Genomic DNA, 14,342 nt, shown 5'->3' on the forward strand with positions numbered 1-14,342 from the left:
GTCTTTGTGAAGGGAAGATCATGTCTCACAAGCCTGATAGGATTCTTTGAGGAGGTGACAAGGAAGATTGATGACAGTAGTGCAGTAGATGTGGTCTACATGGGTTTTAGTAAGGTGTTTGACAAGGTTCCACATGGTAGGCTTCTTCAGAAGGTCAGAGGGCATGGGATCCAGGGAGGCTTGGCTGTCTGGATTCAAAATTGGCTTGGCTGTAGAAAGCAGAGGGTTGTGGTGGAGGGATTGCATTCAGATTGGAGGGCTGTGACTAGCAGTCTCCCACAAGGATCGGATCTGGGACCTCTACTTTTCGTGATATTTATTAATGACTTGGATGAGGGGGTAGAAGGTTGGGCTAGCAAGTTTGCAGATGACACAAAGGTCGGTGGTGTTGTGGATAGTGTGGAGGACTGTCGAAGATTGCAGAGGGGATAGTTGATAGGATGAAGAGCTGGGCTGAGAAGTGGCAGATGGAGTTCAATTTGGAGAAGTGTGAGGTGGTACACTTTGGAAGGACAAACTCCAAGGCAGAGTACAAGGTTAATGGCAGGATTCTGGGTAGTGTGGAGGAGCAGAGGGATCTGGGGGTTCATATCCACAGATCCCTGAAAGTTGCCTCACAGGTTGATAGGGTAGTTAAGAAAACTTATGGGATGTTAGCTTTCATAAGTCGTGGGATCGAGTTTAAGTACCGTGAGGTAATGATGCAGCTTTACAAAACTCTGGTTAGACCACACTGAGAGTACTGTGTCCAGTTCTGGTCGCCTCATTGTAGGAAGGATGTGGAAGTGTTGGAAAGGGTGCAGAGGAAATTTACCAGGATGCTGCCTGGTTTGGATAGTATGGATTATGAGGAGAGACTACGGGAGCTAGGGCTTTACTCCTTGGAGAGGAGGAGGATGAGGGGAGACATGATAGAGGTATACAAAATACGAGGTCTACGAGGTTAATTCCGGGGAGGTCGGGACTGTCTTATGCTGAGAGGTTGGAGAGACTGGGATTGTACACGCTGGAATTGAGAAGATTGAGAGGGGATCTGATTGAAACATACAGGATTATTAAGGGATTGGACAAGATAGAGACAGGAAATATGTTCCAGATGTTGGGGAAGTCCAGGACCAGGGGGCATGATTTAAGAATAAGGGCTAGGCCATTTAGGACAGAGGTGAGAAAAACTTCTTCTCCCAGAGGGTTGTGAATTTGTGGAATGCACTGCCTCAGAGGGCAGTGGAGGCCAAATCTCTGGGCACTTTCAAGAAGGAGCTAGATAGGTTTCTTATAGATAGGGGAATCAAGGGATATGGGGACAAGGCAGGAACAGGATATTGATTGTTGAGGATCAGCCATGATCTAAAAATGGCAGTGCAGACTCGAAGGGCCGAATGGTCTACTTCTGCTCCTATTGTCTATATTGTCTATATTAAGAGGAATAGATAGACAGCCAGCGCCTCTTTTCCAGGGCACCAATGCTCAATACAAGAGGGCATGGGTTTAAAGTAATGGGTGGGAAGTTCAAGGGAGATATCAGAGGGAGGTTTTTTACCCAGAGAGTGGTTGGGGCATGGAATGCACTGCCTGTGGTGGTGGTGGAGGCAGGTACGTTGGTCAAATTCAAGAGATTATTAGATAAGCATATGGAGGAATTTAAAATAGGAGGATATGTGGGAGGAAGGGGTTAGATAGTCTTAGGCATGGTTTAAAGGTCAGCACAACATGGTGGGCTGAAGGTCCTTTATTGTGCTGTACTTTCTATGGTTCTATGGTTATCCCCTGTACCCCTCCCTGGATTCACTTGATCCCAGCTGCTTGTACCTGACCCATGCCTTCTTCTTTTTCCTGACCAGATCCTTAATATCCCATGTCATCTAGGGGTGTCTACTCCTGCCAGCCTTGCTCTTCACTCTAAAAGGAACATGCAGATCTTGAACTCTCGATATCTCATTTTTAAAACTGCCCACTTGCCAGACATCTCTTTGCTTGCAAAGAACTTTCTCCAATCAACTTTGGTAAGTGCTGTCTAATACCGTCAAAATTTGCCTTTCCCAATTTAGAACTTTAAGTCATGGACCAGATCTGTCCCTTTGCATAACTAATTTAAAACTAAAAGAACTATGGTCAGTTGTCCCAAAGTGCTCCCCCATGTGCACCTTAGTCACTTGTCCTGCCCCATTTCCTAAAAGTAGGTCAAGCGTTGCCCTCTCCCTGGTAGGACCTTCAATATATTGCGTGAGGATACTTTCTGAACACACTTAACAAATTCCATCCCATCTAGACTTTTAACACTATGGCAATCCCAGTGATTGTTAGGAAAGTTAAAATCTCTTGCAATGACTACCCTACTATTCTTACAACTCTCCTCAATCTTCCTGCACATTTGTTTTTCTAATTCCCAAGGACTACTCAGGGGCATACAATATAATCCAGAAAAGATGGTCATCCCCTTCTTATTTCTCAGCTTCACCCATAAAGCCTCACTGGATGATCCCTCAGTAATTTCATCTCGGAATACTGCTGTGATGTTCTCCTTAATTAGAAATGCATCTCCCCCTCCTTGTTTTCCTCTACCTCTATCCCACCTATAGCACCTGGACCCTGGAACATTTAACTTGTGCCTCCCTTACTCATGTTGCTATAACGGCTATAAGATCCCAGTCCAATGTTGCTATCCATGCCCTGAGATCATCCACCTGACCTGTCAGGCCTCTTGAATTGAAATAAATGCAAAGCAATCCAACAGTCTTTCCTCACTCCTTGCTATGCTGCTGCCTGTCTTGTCTACTGACCTTATTGTCATTGAATTCTATGTCAACATCCAGCCTCCCATCTGCCTCACTTCTGCTTTGCATTCCACCCCCTGCCAATCTATTGTGTGCAATTCTGCTTGCCCTATTACAGGAATAATGTGGAGGCTTCAGAGAGCGTGCAGAGGAGGTTTACCAGGATGCTGCCCAGGTTAGAAGGTATGAGCTAGGAGAGGTTGAACAAACTTGGGTTGTTTTCTGTGGAGCGGCAGAGGCTGATGGAAGACCTGACACAAGTTTATAAAATTATGAGAGGCACGATAAGGTAGACAGTCAGAATCTTTTTCCCAGGGTAGAAATGTCAATTACTAGAGGACATGCATTTAAGGGGTGGAAAGTTTAGAGGAGATGTGCAGGGCAAGTTTTTTATTACACAGATAAGAGTGGGTGCCTGTCAGGGAAGGTGGTGGAAGCAGATACAATAGTGGCATTAAGAGGCTTTTAGATTTACACATGAATATGCAGGGAATGAAGGGATATGGATCATGTGTAGGCAGAAGGGATTTAGTTTCATTCAGCATCGTGTTCCATGCAGATATCGTGGGCCGAAGGGCCTGTTCCTGTGCTGTACTGTTCTATTCTAATGGAATCCGTCTTTGCAATTGGGATACATTTCTGTTGAGCTGTTTGAACATCTGCCCTTCGATTACGTCTGTTAGTTACTGCTGTTACACCACTACACCTACCGCCTGATGGGCCCTTAGTGTCTCACTTTGGTTTACTTGTGTCTGCAAACACACCTCAATTTTTTTTATAGTGCAGAGCAACTGGTAGGATGCTGTTATGCTGATTAAGCAGCTCCTTTATTTTCATATATGATATTAAGGAAATTAGATATTCTTTTATTTTCAGTTTGGGAGATATTTAACTCAGATTTAAGGCGTGCAGTCACAGAGTAACACAGCACAGAAATAGGCCCTTCGGCCTAACCTGCAGGATATTGTCCAAGTGGCCTGATGAATCCATGCCAAATGCCACACATCTGTGTTTTTTGCAACCCAACAGTCGGCGCAGGTTGAGGACACGAGTATGAAGGATGTAAAACTTTGGCCTTACAGAGACGTGTGGCCCGGGCTGATCCTGGTCCGGAGGGAGAGCCGCACTGCTGCAGCCTCAGTGGGAACGAACATACCGGCCGCTGAAAAAATGAAGCGCTGCAGCTTCCCCGGCAACAGCTCCTTCTGAGGATCATACAACAACGTGCAACGATTTTTAAGGCATTAAAGTTTAGACATGTGGCAGTAGGGTGAGTCAAGAACCCTGACACCTGCGGGGAGACGGGACGAGAGCGGTTATCGTCCTACTCGAGCGCGCGTCGTCAGTTGGCGGCCGTTGGGAGGTCACGTGACCCAACGTCTGTCGCAGAAGGACGAGCCATGAATGTCACCGTTGACAAGGAGTCACTCAACGATGGTTTCATCGTTTTGTGCGGCATCTCGGTGATGGGTGAGTGACCGCGCTGGGTTCAGCGACTGGCTGCTTGCAGCCTGGGGAAAGGGGGTGGAGACCAATTGCTCTTTGCGGGAGGGTAGCAGGGTCTGGGGAGGGGTGAGGGAAGGGATTGGGGAGGGGAGGAGAGGGGTGGGCGTTGGGGGAGAGGGGTGGGCGTTGGGGGAGAGGGTTGGCCGTGGGTGAGCAGGGGAGGAGAGGGGCTTGTGTGGGTGAGCAGGGAGGAAGAGGGGTGGATGAGGGTGAGTAGAGGAGAGAGGGGCGGGTGTGGGTGAGCAGGGGAGGAGAGGGGCAGGTGAGGGTGAGCAGGGGAGGAGAGGGGCGGGTGAGGGTGAGCAGGGGAGGAGAGGGGCGGGTGAGGGTGAGCAGGAGAGGGGCGGGTGAGGGTGAGCAGGGGAGGAGAGGTGAGGGTGAGGGTGAGCAGGGGAGGAGAGGGGCGGGTGAGCAGGGGAGGAGAGGTGAGGGTGAGGGTGAGCAGGGGAGGAGAGGGGCGGGTGAGGGTGAGCAGGGGAGGAGAGGGGCGGGTGAGGGTGAGCGGGGGGAAGAGGGGCGGGTGAGGGTGAGCAGGGGAGGAGAGGGGTGGGTGAGCAGGGGAGGGGATGAGAGGTGGGGGCATGGGGTGTGTGGACTATCCACTCCCTGGGCAAAGGGTGGCGGAGGTAGAACATGGGAGAAGTGACTGGTGACATTAGTGTACAATCACTGTGGCTTCTCACTCCCTTAGATGTAGGCAGGGGGAGAAGGGTGTCAGTGCAGGGCAGTGTGAGTAAGTGTGAATATAAATGAAGAGAGTTGTGGAAGACAATTGATGTAAACTAGGAGTCGGAAACGGGCTGTGTGAAGTGGCATATGATAATGTGGAAACATCACTGGACAAGAAACTAGGAGTCGGAAACGGGCTGTGTGAAGTGGCATATGATAATGTGGAAATATCACTGGACAAGTAATTGTTAGTATAAGATGTCAGATTTTATCATGGTTATTTTAAATTTTGAATACTGTTTTCACTGATTTTTTTTTAAAGATATTCACAACTAATGGCTATATGGGTTCGAAGGTCACTGATTAGGCCAATTTTGGGACTGCAGACTCTTCCACAGATAGGACAGCAGGTATCTTCCAAGGATGAATAGTTAGTAAGGTGGCACACTCCTCCTGTCATGGATATAGGGTTTTTGTGTGCTCCCAGTGCATGGACTCAAAGTTCTTGATATCATCCAAAGTGCTCCTTATCCATTTTGAGCAGTCAGTGGCAAGGGATTCACATGAGTTTGTGGGGATGTTTCATTCTTTTCAAGGCGCTTTGAGCATATCCTTGAATTGTTTTCTCTGTCCATCTGATAATATTTTTATATGTACTCTAAACTACCCTTTAAGGTAGCCTCGGCAAATACTCAGAGCAGTCAAGGAGAAACAATAATTGCTGCCCTGTCCAATGATGCCAGCATCCCAAGACTGAATATGTCTGTCTGCAATATAAATAATCCTTAAATTGTCACAAAATACTGTCACAATCAAATTTAGTTTTGGCACAACATCGTGGGCTGAAGGGCCTGTTCCTGTGCTATACTGTTCTATGTTCTAAATTTAGTAAAACTGCCAATACATATAATTAATTGCAATATTTTCTCCAGAGGAAATAGTTTCAACCCAAAACATTGACAATTTATTTCCCCCCATAGATGTTGCTCAACCCACTGAGTTCCTCCAGTAAATTTTGTTGCTCTAGATTCGAGCATCTGTAGTCTCTTGTGTCTTCGAAATAAAATCCACAATTTTTTAACTACAGCCTTTGTCCAGATAAATATTTGTGCATTTACTTCAGTTACTTCAAGCCAAAAATTGTAATTTCAGATCAAGTAAGCCACAGGCCACCTGCATGGACAACCTGCCAAAATTGAAATTCATGTTACTCACAAACAAAAATTAATCATATATAAACTTTCGTTAAACACTTTGTTGGCAAGTTACATTTTCTGTTCATACTCGCCCACACCACAAATTTCCAACATCTGGCAGGTTGTCAGCATGTGGTATAAATTCAAGCCCAGGTGCTTTCCCCATGTTGTAGGAGTCAAAATACTGTTCTGTTAGTCATAACCAGTGATGCTGTAGCACTTCCTAACAAGTGTTATTTAAGAAGGGCAGCAAACACAAGCCAGGGAACTACAGCCCAGTGAATCTGACATTAGTAGTGAATAAATTACTGGAAGGGCTTCTGAGGGACAGGATCTATCAGCATTTGGATGGACAAGATTTGATTGGGGATAATCAGCATAGCATTGGCGTGGGAAATTGTGTCTGATGTCCGTTAGAGTATTTTGAAGAGGTAACCAAGAGGATAGGTAAGGACTGGACAGTGGACTTTGTTTATATGGACTTTAACAAGGCTTTTCATAAGGTCCTGCATGGAAGGCTAGTCTTGTAGGTTAGATCGCAAGGGATCCGGGGAGAGCATAATTGGATTCATAATTGGCTGATTGGTAGGAAGCAGAGGGTAATGGTGGAAGGTTGTTGCTGATTGGTAGGAAGCAGAGGGTAATGGTGGAAGGTTGTTTCTCAGGCTGGAGGTCTGTGCCTAGTGGTGTGCCACAGAGATCAGTGCTGGGACCTCTGTTTGTTACTTATATAAATGATTTGGATGAGAATGTACAAGGCATGGTTCGTATGTTTACAGATGATACAAAAATACATGGTATCATAGACAGTGAAGAAGATTATCAAAAATTACAGGGGGATCTTGATCAGCTAGGTAAGTGAGCCGAGGATTGGCAAATGGCTTCCGATCCAGATAAGTGCAAGGTGTTGCATTTTGGGAAGTCGAACCAGGGTAGGACTTATACCGTGAATGGTAATGCCCTGGGGCGTGTTGTGGAACAGAGGGACCTAGGAGTACAAGTACATAGTTCACTGAAAGTGGTGTCACAAGTTGACAGGGCAGTGAAGAGGGCATTTGGCATGTTGCCCTTCATCAGTCAGGTCATTGAGTACAGGAGTTGGGAAGTTATGTTGCCATTTTAAAAGACATATGTGAGGCCGCACTTGGAGTATTGTGTATAGTTTTGATCACCCTAAGCTGGAAAGAGTGCAAAGAAGGTTTAAAGAATATTGCTTGGACTTGAAGACCTTAGTTAAAGGGACAGGTGGGCAGACTGGGACATTATTCCTTAGAGTGTAGGAGACTGAAGGATGACATTAGAGGTATATAGAATCATAAGGGACATAGGAAGGGTGAATGCACACAGTAGTTTTCCCAGGGAAAGGGGATCAAAAACTAGAGGGTATAGGTTTGTGAGAGGGAAAAAATTTAAAAGGGACCTGAGGGGTAACTTCTTTAGTTGGTGCTTCGTAAATAGATCAAGCTGCCAGAGGAAGTGGTTGAGGCAGGTACAATAACAACATCTAAAAGACACTTGGACAGATACATAGATAGGAAAGGCTGGGGGAGGGGGATATGGGCCAAATGCAGGCAAATGGGATTAGCTTAGATGGGCATCTTGGTCGACGTGGACAAGTTGGACTGAAGGATCTGTTTCCTTGCTGTATTATTCTATGACTCTACATTTCATTACTTTTGCTGCCACATTTCACCCTGCCCTCTACTTCATGTGGTCAATCGCTGACTCTTCCCTTCCTTTCCTGGATCTCTGTCGCCATCTCAGGATAGGCTAGCTACCAACATCCATTACAAGTCTACCGACTCCCAGAGCTATTTTGACTACTTTGTCCCAAACTGCCTCCTGTAAATCTCTATTCCATTCTTCCAAGGGGCTTAACCTTCCATGCAAGACCTTGTCAAAGGCCTTGCTAAAGTCTATATAGACAATATCCACTGCCTTGCCCTGATCAATCCTCTTGGTTACTTCTTCAAAAAAAAACTCTAACAGATTTGTGAGACACAATTTCCCACATACAAAGCCATGCCGACTATCCTAATCAGACCTTGCCTAATCAAATGCTGGTAGATCCTGTCCCTCAGAATCCCCCCAAGCAACTTGCCCACCACTGATGTCAGGCTCACTAGCCTGTAGTTCCCTGCCTTGTCTTTGCTGCCCTCCTTAAATAATGGTACAACATTAGCCACCCTCCAGTCTTCCAGAACTTCAACCCTGGCTAAAGATGATGCAAATATCTCTGCAAGGGCCTCTGCAATTTCTTCCCTAGCTTCTCACAAGGTCCAAGGATGTAAACGGTCAGACCCTGGGGATTTATCCACTTTAATGTGAAATTGTCCTATTCTGCATGAGTGCAGGAGGTGGCACCAATGCAGTCATTAATGCACTGGAAAAAGAGTTAAGGGTGTGAACCTGAGTAGCATTGAAACAAAGACTGTTCCACATATCCCTCAAAAGACAGGCATAGCTGGGACCCAGGTGACTGCCCACAGCTACACCTTTGATCTGGAGAAAATGAGTGGAGTTGAATGATAAGTTGTTCAATGTGAGAACAAATTCAGCCAAGTGAATGAGTGTGTTGGTAGAGGGGATCTGGTAGGGCTTCTTATTCAGGAAGAACGAAGGGCCCTCGGATCATCCTGCTGTGGGACGGAGGTGCAAAAGGGATTGGAGATCCATGGTAATGGTGAGCCTGTTGAGGCCAGGGACTTGGAGATAGTCAAAGTGGTAGAGGGCATTGGAGGTGTCATGGATATAAGTGGGAAGCACTGGACCAGAGGAGAAAGGTTAGAGTCAAGATGGGAAGAAGTATGTTTGGTGGAACAAGAGCATGCTGAAACAATGGGTCTGCCAGGGTAATCCTGTCTGTGGATTTTGGGCAGGTGATAGAAGCAGACTGTGTGGGGCTGCGACACCATAAGGTTGGAAACCGTGATGGAAGATCTTCTGAGGAAGTGAGGTCCATTAACCTGGGTGACTAAGGCCTGATGTTTGAATTTGGGGCATGATCCAAAGGAAGGTTTGAGGAGGTAGGTGTCTGAGGGCTGACATCTGGCCTCTGCGAGACTACAATAGTCTAGACTACACTACAATTGTGTAGACTACACCAGATTACAATAGCACCACCCTTGTCGACAGGTTTGATGATGATTTCAGGGTTTTTCTTTGTGAATGAACTGCTGTAAGTTCATAAGGGGGCAGGTTTCATTGACTGACTTTTCCACTCCCCTTTTGCACCCTAACCTACACTGGTTTTACCTATCACACATCCACACCCTCCCTGCAGCTAAACAAGTTTCCTTTTGTTTCTTTCCCAGTTCTGGTGTTAACTCTGTTTCTCCTCCCACAGATGCGGCCCGACCTGCTGGGTGTTTCCAGCATTCTCTGTTTTTATTATAAACTATATTAGCAGGTTTGCTGGTGAATAAACAACAATTAAACATTCAGATAATTAATACATAGTTTGCAACAAATATATATCCGTTCGAGGCACAAAATCCTAACAGGAAAAGAAGTTAAGGCTCTGTTATTCAAAACATTCTCCTTCAATGCAAGTAAGAAGGCAAATGGCCTTCATTGCAGGTGGATTTAAGTATAATAGTACGGACAACCTGTTCTATTTACATATAACCCCAATGAGACCACATCCTAAATATTGTGTACAACATGAATCCCTGATAAAGGCAGAATATATTTGCAAAAGAGCAAGTTTGATAAAGGTTCACCGGCTTGATTTACGGGATGAAAATAAAAAACAAACTGCAGATGCTGGAAATCTGAAATAAAAACAAAATGCTGGAAAAACTCAGCAAGTCAGTCAGAGAAACAATCAAGGGAGACACAAGAGAAACAGTCAGTGTTTCAGGTCTTTAACCCTTTGTCAAAGCTAGGATGTCAGGTTTGTTGTGTGAGGAGAGGTCATGTAAACCTAGCCTATACTCTGAAGCTTAGAAGAATAGGAGTTGATTTCATTGAAACATACAAAATTCATACAGGGCTTAATAGGGCAAATGCAAAATTGATATTTCCCTGGCTGGGCTTTCTAGAATCAGGGTTATTGGTTCAGAATAAGGAATCGACCATTTACGACAGAATTGAAAAGATTTTTTTACCCAGTTGTTAGTGAATTTTTGGAACTCTCTACCCAAGAGGCCTATGGAGGCTCTGTGTGTTAAGGACTCAATGAATGGATTTTTTTAAAGGTATTAAGGAAGTGCTGGAATATGGCATTAAAAGATCAACCATAATCTCATTGAAGGGTGGAGCAGGCACAAAAGGCCAAATAGCCTGCTCCTGGTTCTATTTAAATTCTTCCTAGCCTGCTCAGTCACAGGGGGCCTTCTCCTATCCCTTTTGGGGTTATTTTTTCTGACTCCCTCCAAGGGCTACGGTGGTCTAGCCACTTTCTCCTGCAGCTATGTTGCACCATGCCCTGGTAAGGCTAAGGTGTACCTTCCTCTCCCCATGAAATATTGTTTTTTTTTTCTTCCTGTTTCCTTCTCCTTCAATTAGGCAAATAGACATTTGTCCTTTTACCCTCTCCCATGAGGTTACAGTATTGTGGTCAATATTTATCCCTCATTCGTCACCACACTACAGGAAGGATATGGAGGCTTTAGAGAGGGTGCAGAAGAGGTTCACCAGGATGTTGCCTGGATTAGAAAATATTAGCTATAAGGAGAGGTTTTGGGTGACGAATTATTGTTAGCTTAGTCAAAAAGAAAAAGGAAGAATATTTAAGGTTTAGGAAGCTGAAATCAGACAAAGCCCTTGAGGAATATAAAGGAAGACAAAAAGAACTTAAACAAAGAATTGGGAGGGCTGCATGGGGCCATGAAGTGACTTTTGGCAAGTAGGATTAAGGATGATCTCAAGGTATTTTGTACATATCGAAAACAAGGGTGGCTAGCAAAAGGTTACATCCACATGAGGACAAAAAAGGGAATCTATGCCTGGAGCCAGAGTAAGTGGAGGAGGTCCTAAATGAGTACTTTGCAAAGGTATACACCAAGGAGAAGGACATAGATGATAGTGAGATCCAGGAGGGTTAAGTTGATATTTTAAGGCGCGTTGATATTAAGGAGGAGGTGGTGTTGGGTCTTTTGAAGAACATTAAGGTGGATAACTCCCCAAAGCCTGATGAATTCTATTCCAGGATACTGAGGGAGACAAGTGAGGAGATTGCTGGGGAATTGACAGAGATCTTGTTATCCTCTGTAGCCACAGGTGTAGTCCCAGAAGACTGGAGGATTGTTTAAGAAGGCGATAGGGATAAACTAGGAAATTATAGGCCAACATTACTACAGATAGTTTGGGAGCTTTTCCTCTTAAATTCCTTCCATGGTTGGTGAACAGTACTCTGGGAATTTCCATGATACCTCTATCCTGTGACAATTTTAAAAAAAAGGATAATGTCTTGGATATGAAACCTATTCATTCCTTACTCCCAGTCGGAGCCTATACAGAGGAGGGGAAGTGGACGTAATAAAGGCCATATTATCACCCACAGTGTAATCGAGTAGCCAGTTTGATGTGCCTTGGAGTAAGGTGGCTATTACTGCCGCCTTATTTACAAGATGGAAGTCAGAAGAACAGTGGAATGTTCTCCACTTGCCTGGATGAATGCAGCTCCACCAAAGAATATTTTTCATTTGACCAGGTGAGTGAAGTTTCAACTACACTTAAGAAGTTTGACATCATCCTGGACAAAGCATCTTGTTTAATTGGTATATCCTTCCACCATCCTGAACATTCTTGTTTTTATTTGTACCATCAGCAACTTGTCAAAAATTTGACTACAACTAGTAAACCCACAACTTCTATCACCAAAGAGTAGCGATTGTATGGTACATCATCACTTGCAAGTTTTTTTCCAGTATGGAAACTTAGAAATATATCCGTGCTTTCTAGTTACTGGGATAATAGCTCTAACAGCACAATGGAAGTTACTGTACCACAAGCACAACAGTGGTTCATGAAGGCAGCTCCCATTATCTTCCAAAGGGCTGTGAGGGATGATTGTGAAATGTTTTTTAAAAAAAGAAAATGCTGGAAACACTCCACGTGTCAGGCAGCGGCTGTGGAAAGAGAAGCAGAATTAACATTTCAGTTCAAAGGTCAACCTGAAACATTAATTCTGTTTCTCTTTCCCCACATGCTGCCTGACCTGCTGAGGATTTCTAGCATTTTCGGCTTTTATTTCAGATTTACAGCATTTGCAATTTTTTTGATTTCCATCATGAAATGTTAATCTGCCAGCAGTGGCCACATCCCGTTAACTAAAAAAAATCTTCATTCAGTTGCACTTAAAATGTCACTTTACTTCCCACTGATCATCTCATTATCCAGTTTACACATACAAGACCTTTCTACACCATATCTGTATATTTAATCACGACATATTACTAGCCAGTGATTTACCATATGCAAATCGTAAATCGAAAGTATTCTCCACAGTAACTGGAGTGCCAGTACCTGAGCTGCTGACTATGATGGTAAGATCAAATGATGACAATATTCCTACAGGTTGACATACTATTCAGCAGTAAGGGGCCTTGCAAGCTTGAAGTTCTTGGCTTTGTGCAAGGAGAAAGATACAAGGGTAGGATCATAAGGAGGGGATGTGAGAAGTGCAGGATCTCATTGTCAACATCTGTAAATCAGAAAAGATTATGGGATGAGGGGAAAGTGAAATACAGGAAGGTGGATTAGATATGAACATGCTGTCACTTTCAATAATGTTTGCATTAATGATGGCAACAGATTCTATTGGATGTTCTGCAATAACAGCCGGCTGCTGGATATGGATAGTTTCTTATTACTGCTGTTGTTGGCAACAATTGTTTTCCATCTAATGGATGAGATGGGATAGTATGTTAGCAACATAATATGCATGCTGTAACTTAAAGTTAGAAAAGTGTGAAAATGTAGATGTGAATTTTGGGGTATTGGTAAGCTTGTGAGTTAAGGTGGAACATATGAAACATAGATGTGAGTTATGACTGATTGTGATTATTATTAGGTTTTATTATTAGGTTAGTAATGGGAGCATGTGTAAGCCTAGTAGTGCATTTGTTGGTAAATGGAATGTTTCGATGTCTTCAGTGACCTTGACCACACATTCTTCGCAGGGGCATGGGAACCGGGAAAACAAGTCAGTAAGTGAGGGAACAGGCAGGATGGCTGATGTCAGGGAATGTAGTATTAGGCAGATTCCTGATAACAGATGTGATGGGATGAATGGTTTGAAGTGTTTGTACTTTAATGCTTGGAGTATTATGGGCAAGAGTGATGAACTGAGCATGGATCAGTACATGGAACTATGATGTTGTCGCCATTATAGAGACTTGTTTGAGGGAGGGTGATCGATGTACCACGGTTTTGAAGTTTTAGGAAGAATAGAGAGGGGGTTAAAAGAGGGGGAAGAGTTGCAATGCCAATTAGAGATAATATATCAGCTGCACTCCGACAAGACATAATGGAGGGCTCAGATACAGAGTCTATTTGGGTAGAACTCAGGAATAGGAAGGGCGCAATCACTCTCTTGGGAGTGTACTATAGACCTCCCAGTAGCCACCAGGACATTGAGGAACGGATATGCAAACAGATTTAGGGAAATGTGTAAAAATTACAGGGTTGTGGTCATGGGAAACTTCAACTTCCTGATATAAATTGGGACCATTTTAGAGCAAGGGGTTAGGTGGGGCAGAATTTGTTAGGCGTATCCAGGAGGGGTTCCTAAATCAATATGTTGACAGTCCAACAAGGGGAGAGGCTATTCTGGACCTGATGTTGGGTAATGAACCTGGCCAGGTGACTCACCTATCAGTGGGTAAGCAATTGGGGAACAGTAACCACAGCTCATTAACTTTCAGGATAGCTAGAGATAAGGATAGGTATGGGGCTAGCGGGAGGGTTTTAAATTGGAGCAGGGCTAATTATGAAGGCATAAGGCAGGAACTAGGTAGAGTAAACTGCGAACACCATTTTGCTGGCAAGTCCACGTCAAGCATGTAGAAAGTGTTTAAGGATCAAATAGATAGGTACAGGACAGATATGTCCCAATTAGAAGGAAGGACATGAATGGGAAAATAAGGGAAGCTTGGATGTCCAGAGAAGTAATGAACTTAGTCAAGAAGAGAAAGGACAAGTATGCAGAACTTTGGAAGTTCTGACAGAGCACGTAAGGACTATAAAGAAG

The 14,342-nt window shown here is 44.3% G+C and overlaps 1 protein-coding gene across 1 annotated transcript in view; it reads left to right on the forward strand.

Moving 5' to 3' along the window:
- The first annotated feature begins 4,094 nt into the window (after nt 1–4,094).
- LOC127569594 (uncharacterized) overlaps nt 4,095–14,342 on the forward strand; it is a 113,300-nt gene continuing 103,052 nt past the window's right edge. Inside the window, exon 1 of the mRNA XM_052014374.1 lies at nt 4,095–4,244. Within this exon, the coding sequence (XP_051870334.1) occupies nt 4,175–4,244 (70 nt within the window). The 5' untranslated portion in view covers nt 4,095–4,174. The remainder of the gene's footprint in view (nt 4,245–14,342) is intronic.

This window comes from Pristis pectinata, chromosome 4 (assembly GCF_009764475.1).
Source record: "Pristis pectinata isolate sPriPec2 chromosome 4, sPriPec2.1.pri, whole genome shotgun sequence".
Lineage (NCBI taxonomy): Eukaryota > Metazoa > Chordata > Chondrichthyes > Rhinopristiformes > Pristidae > Pristis > Pristis pectinata.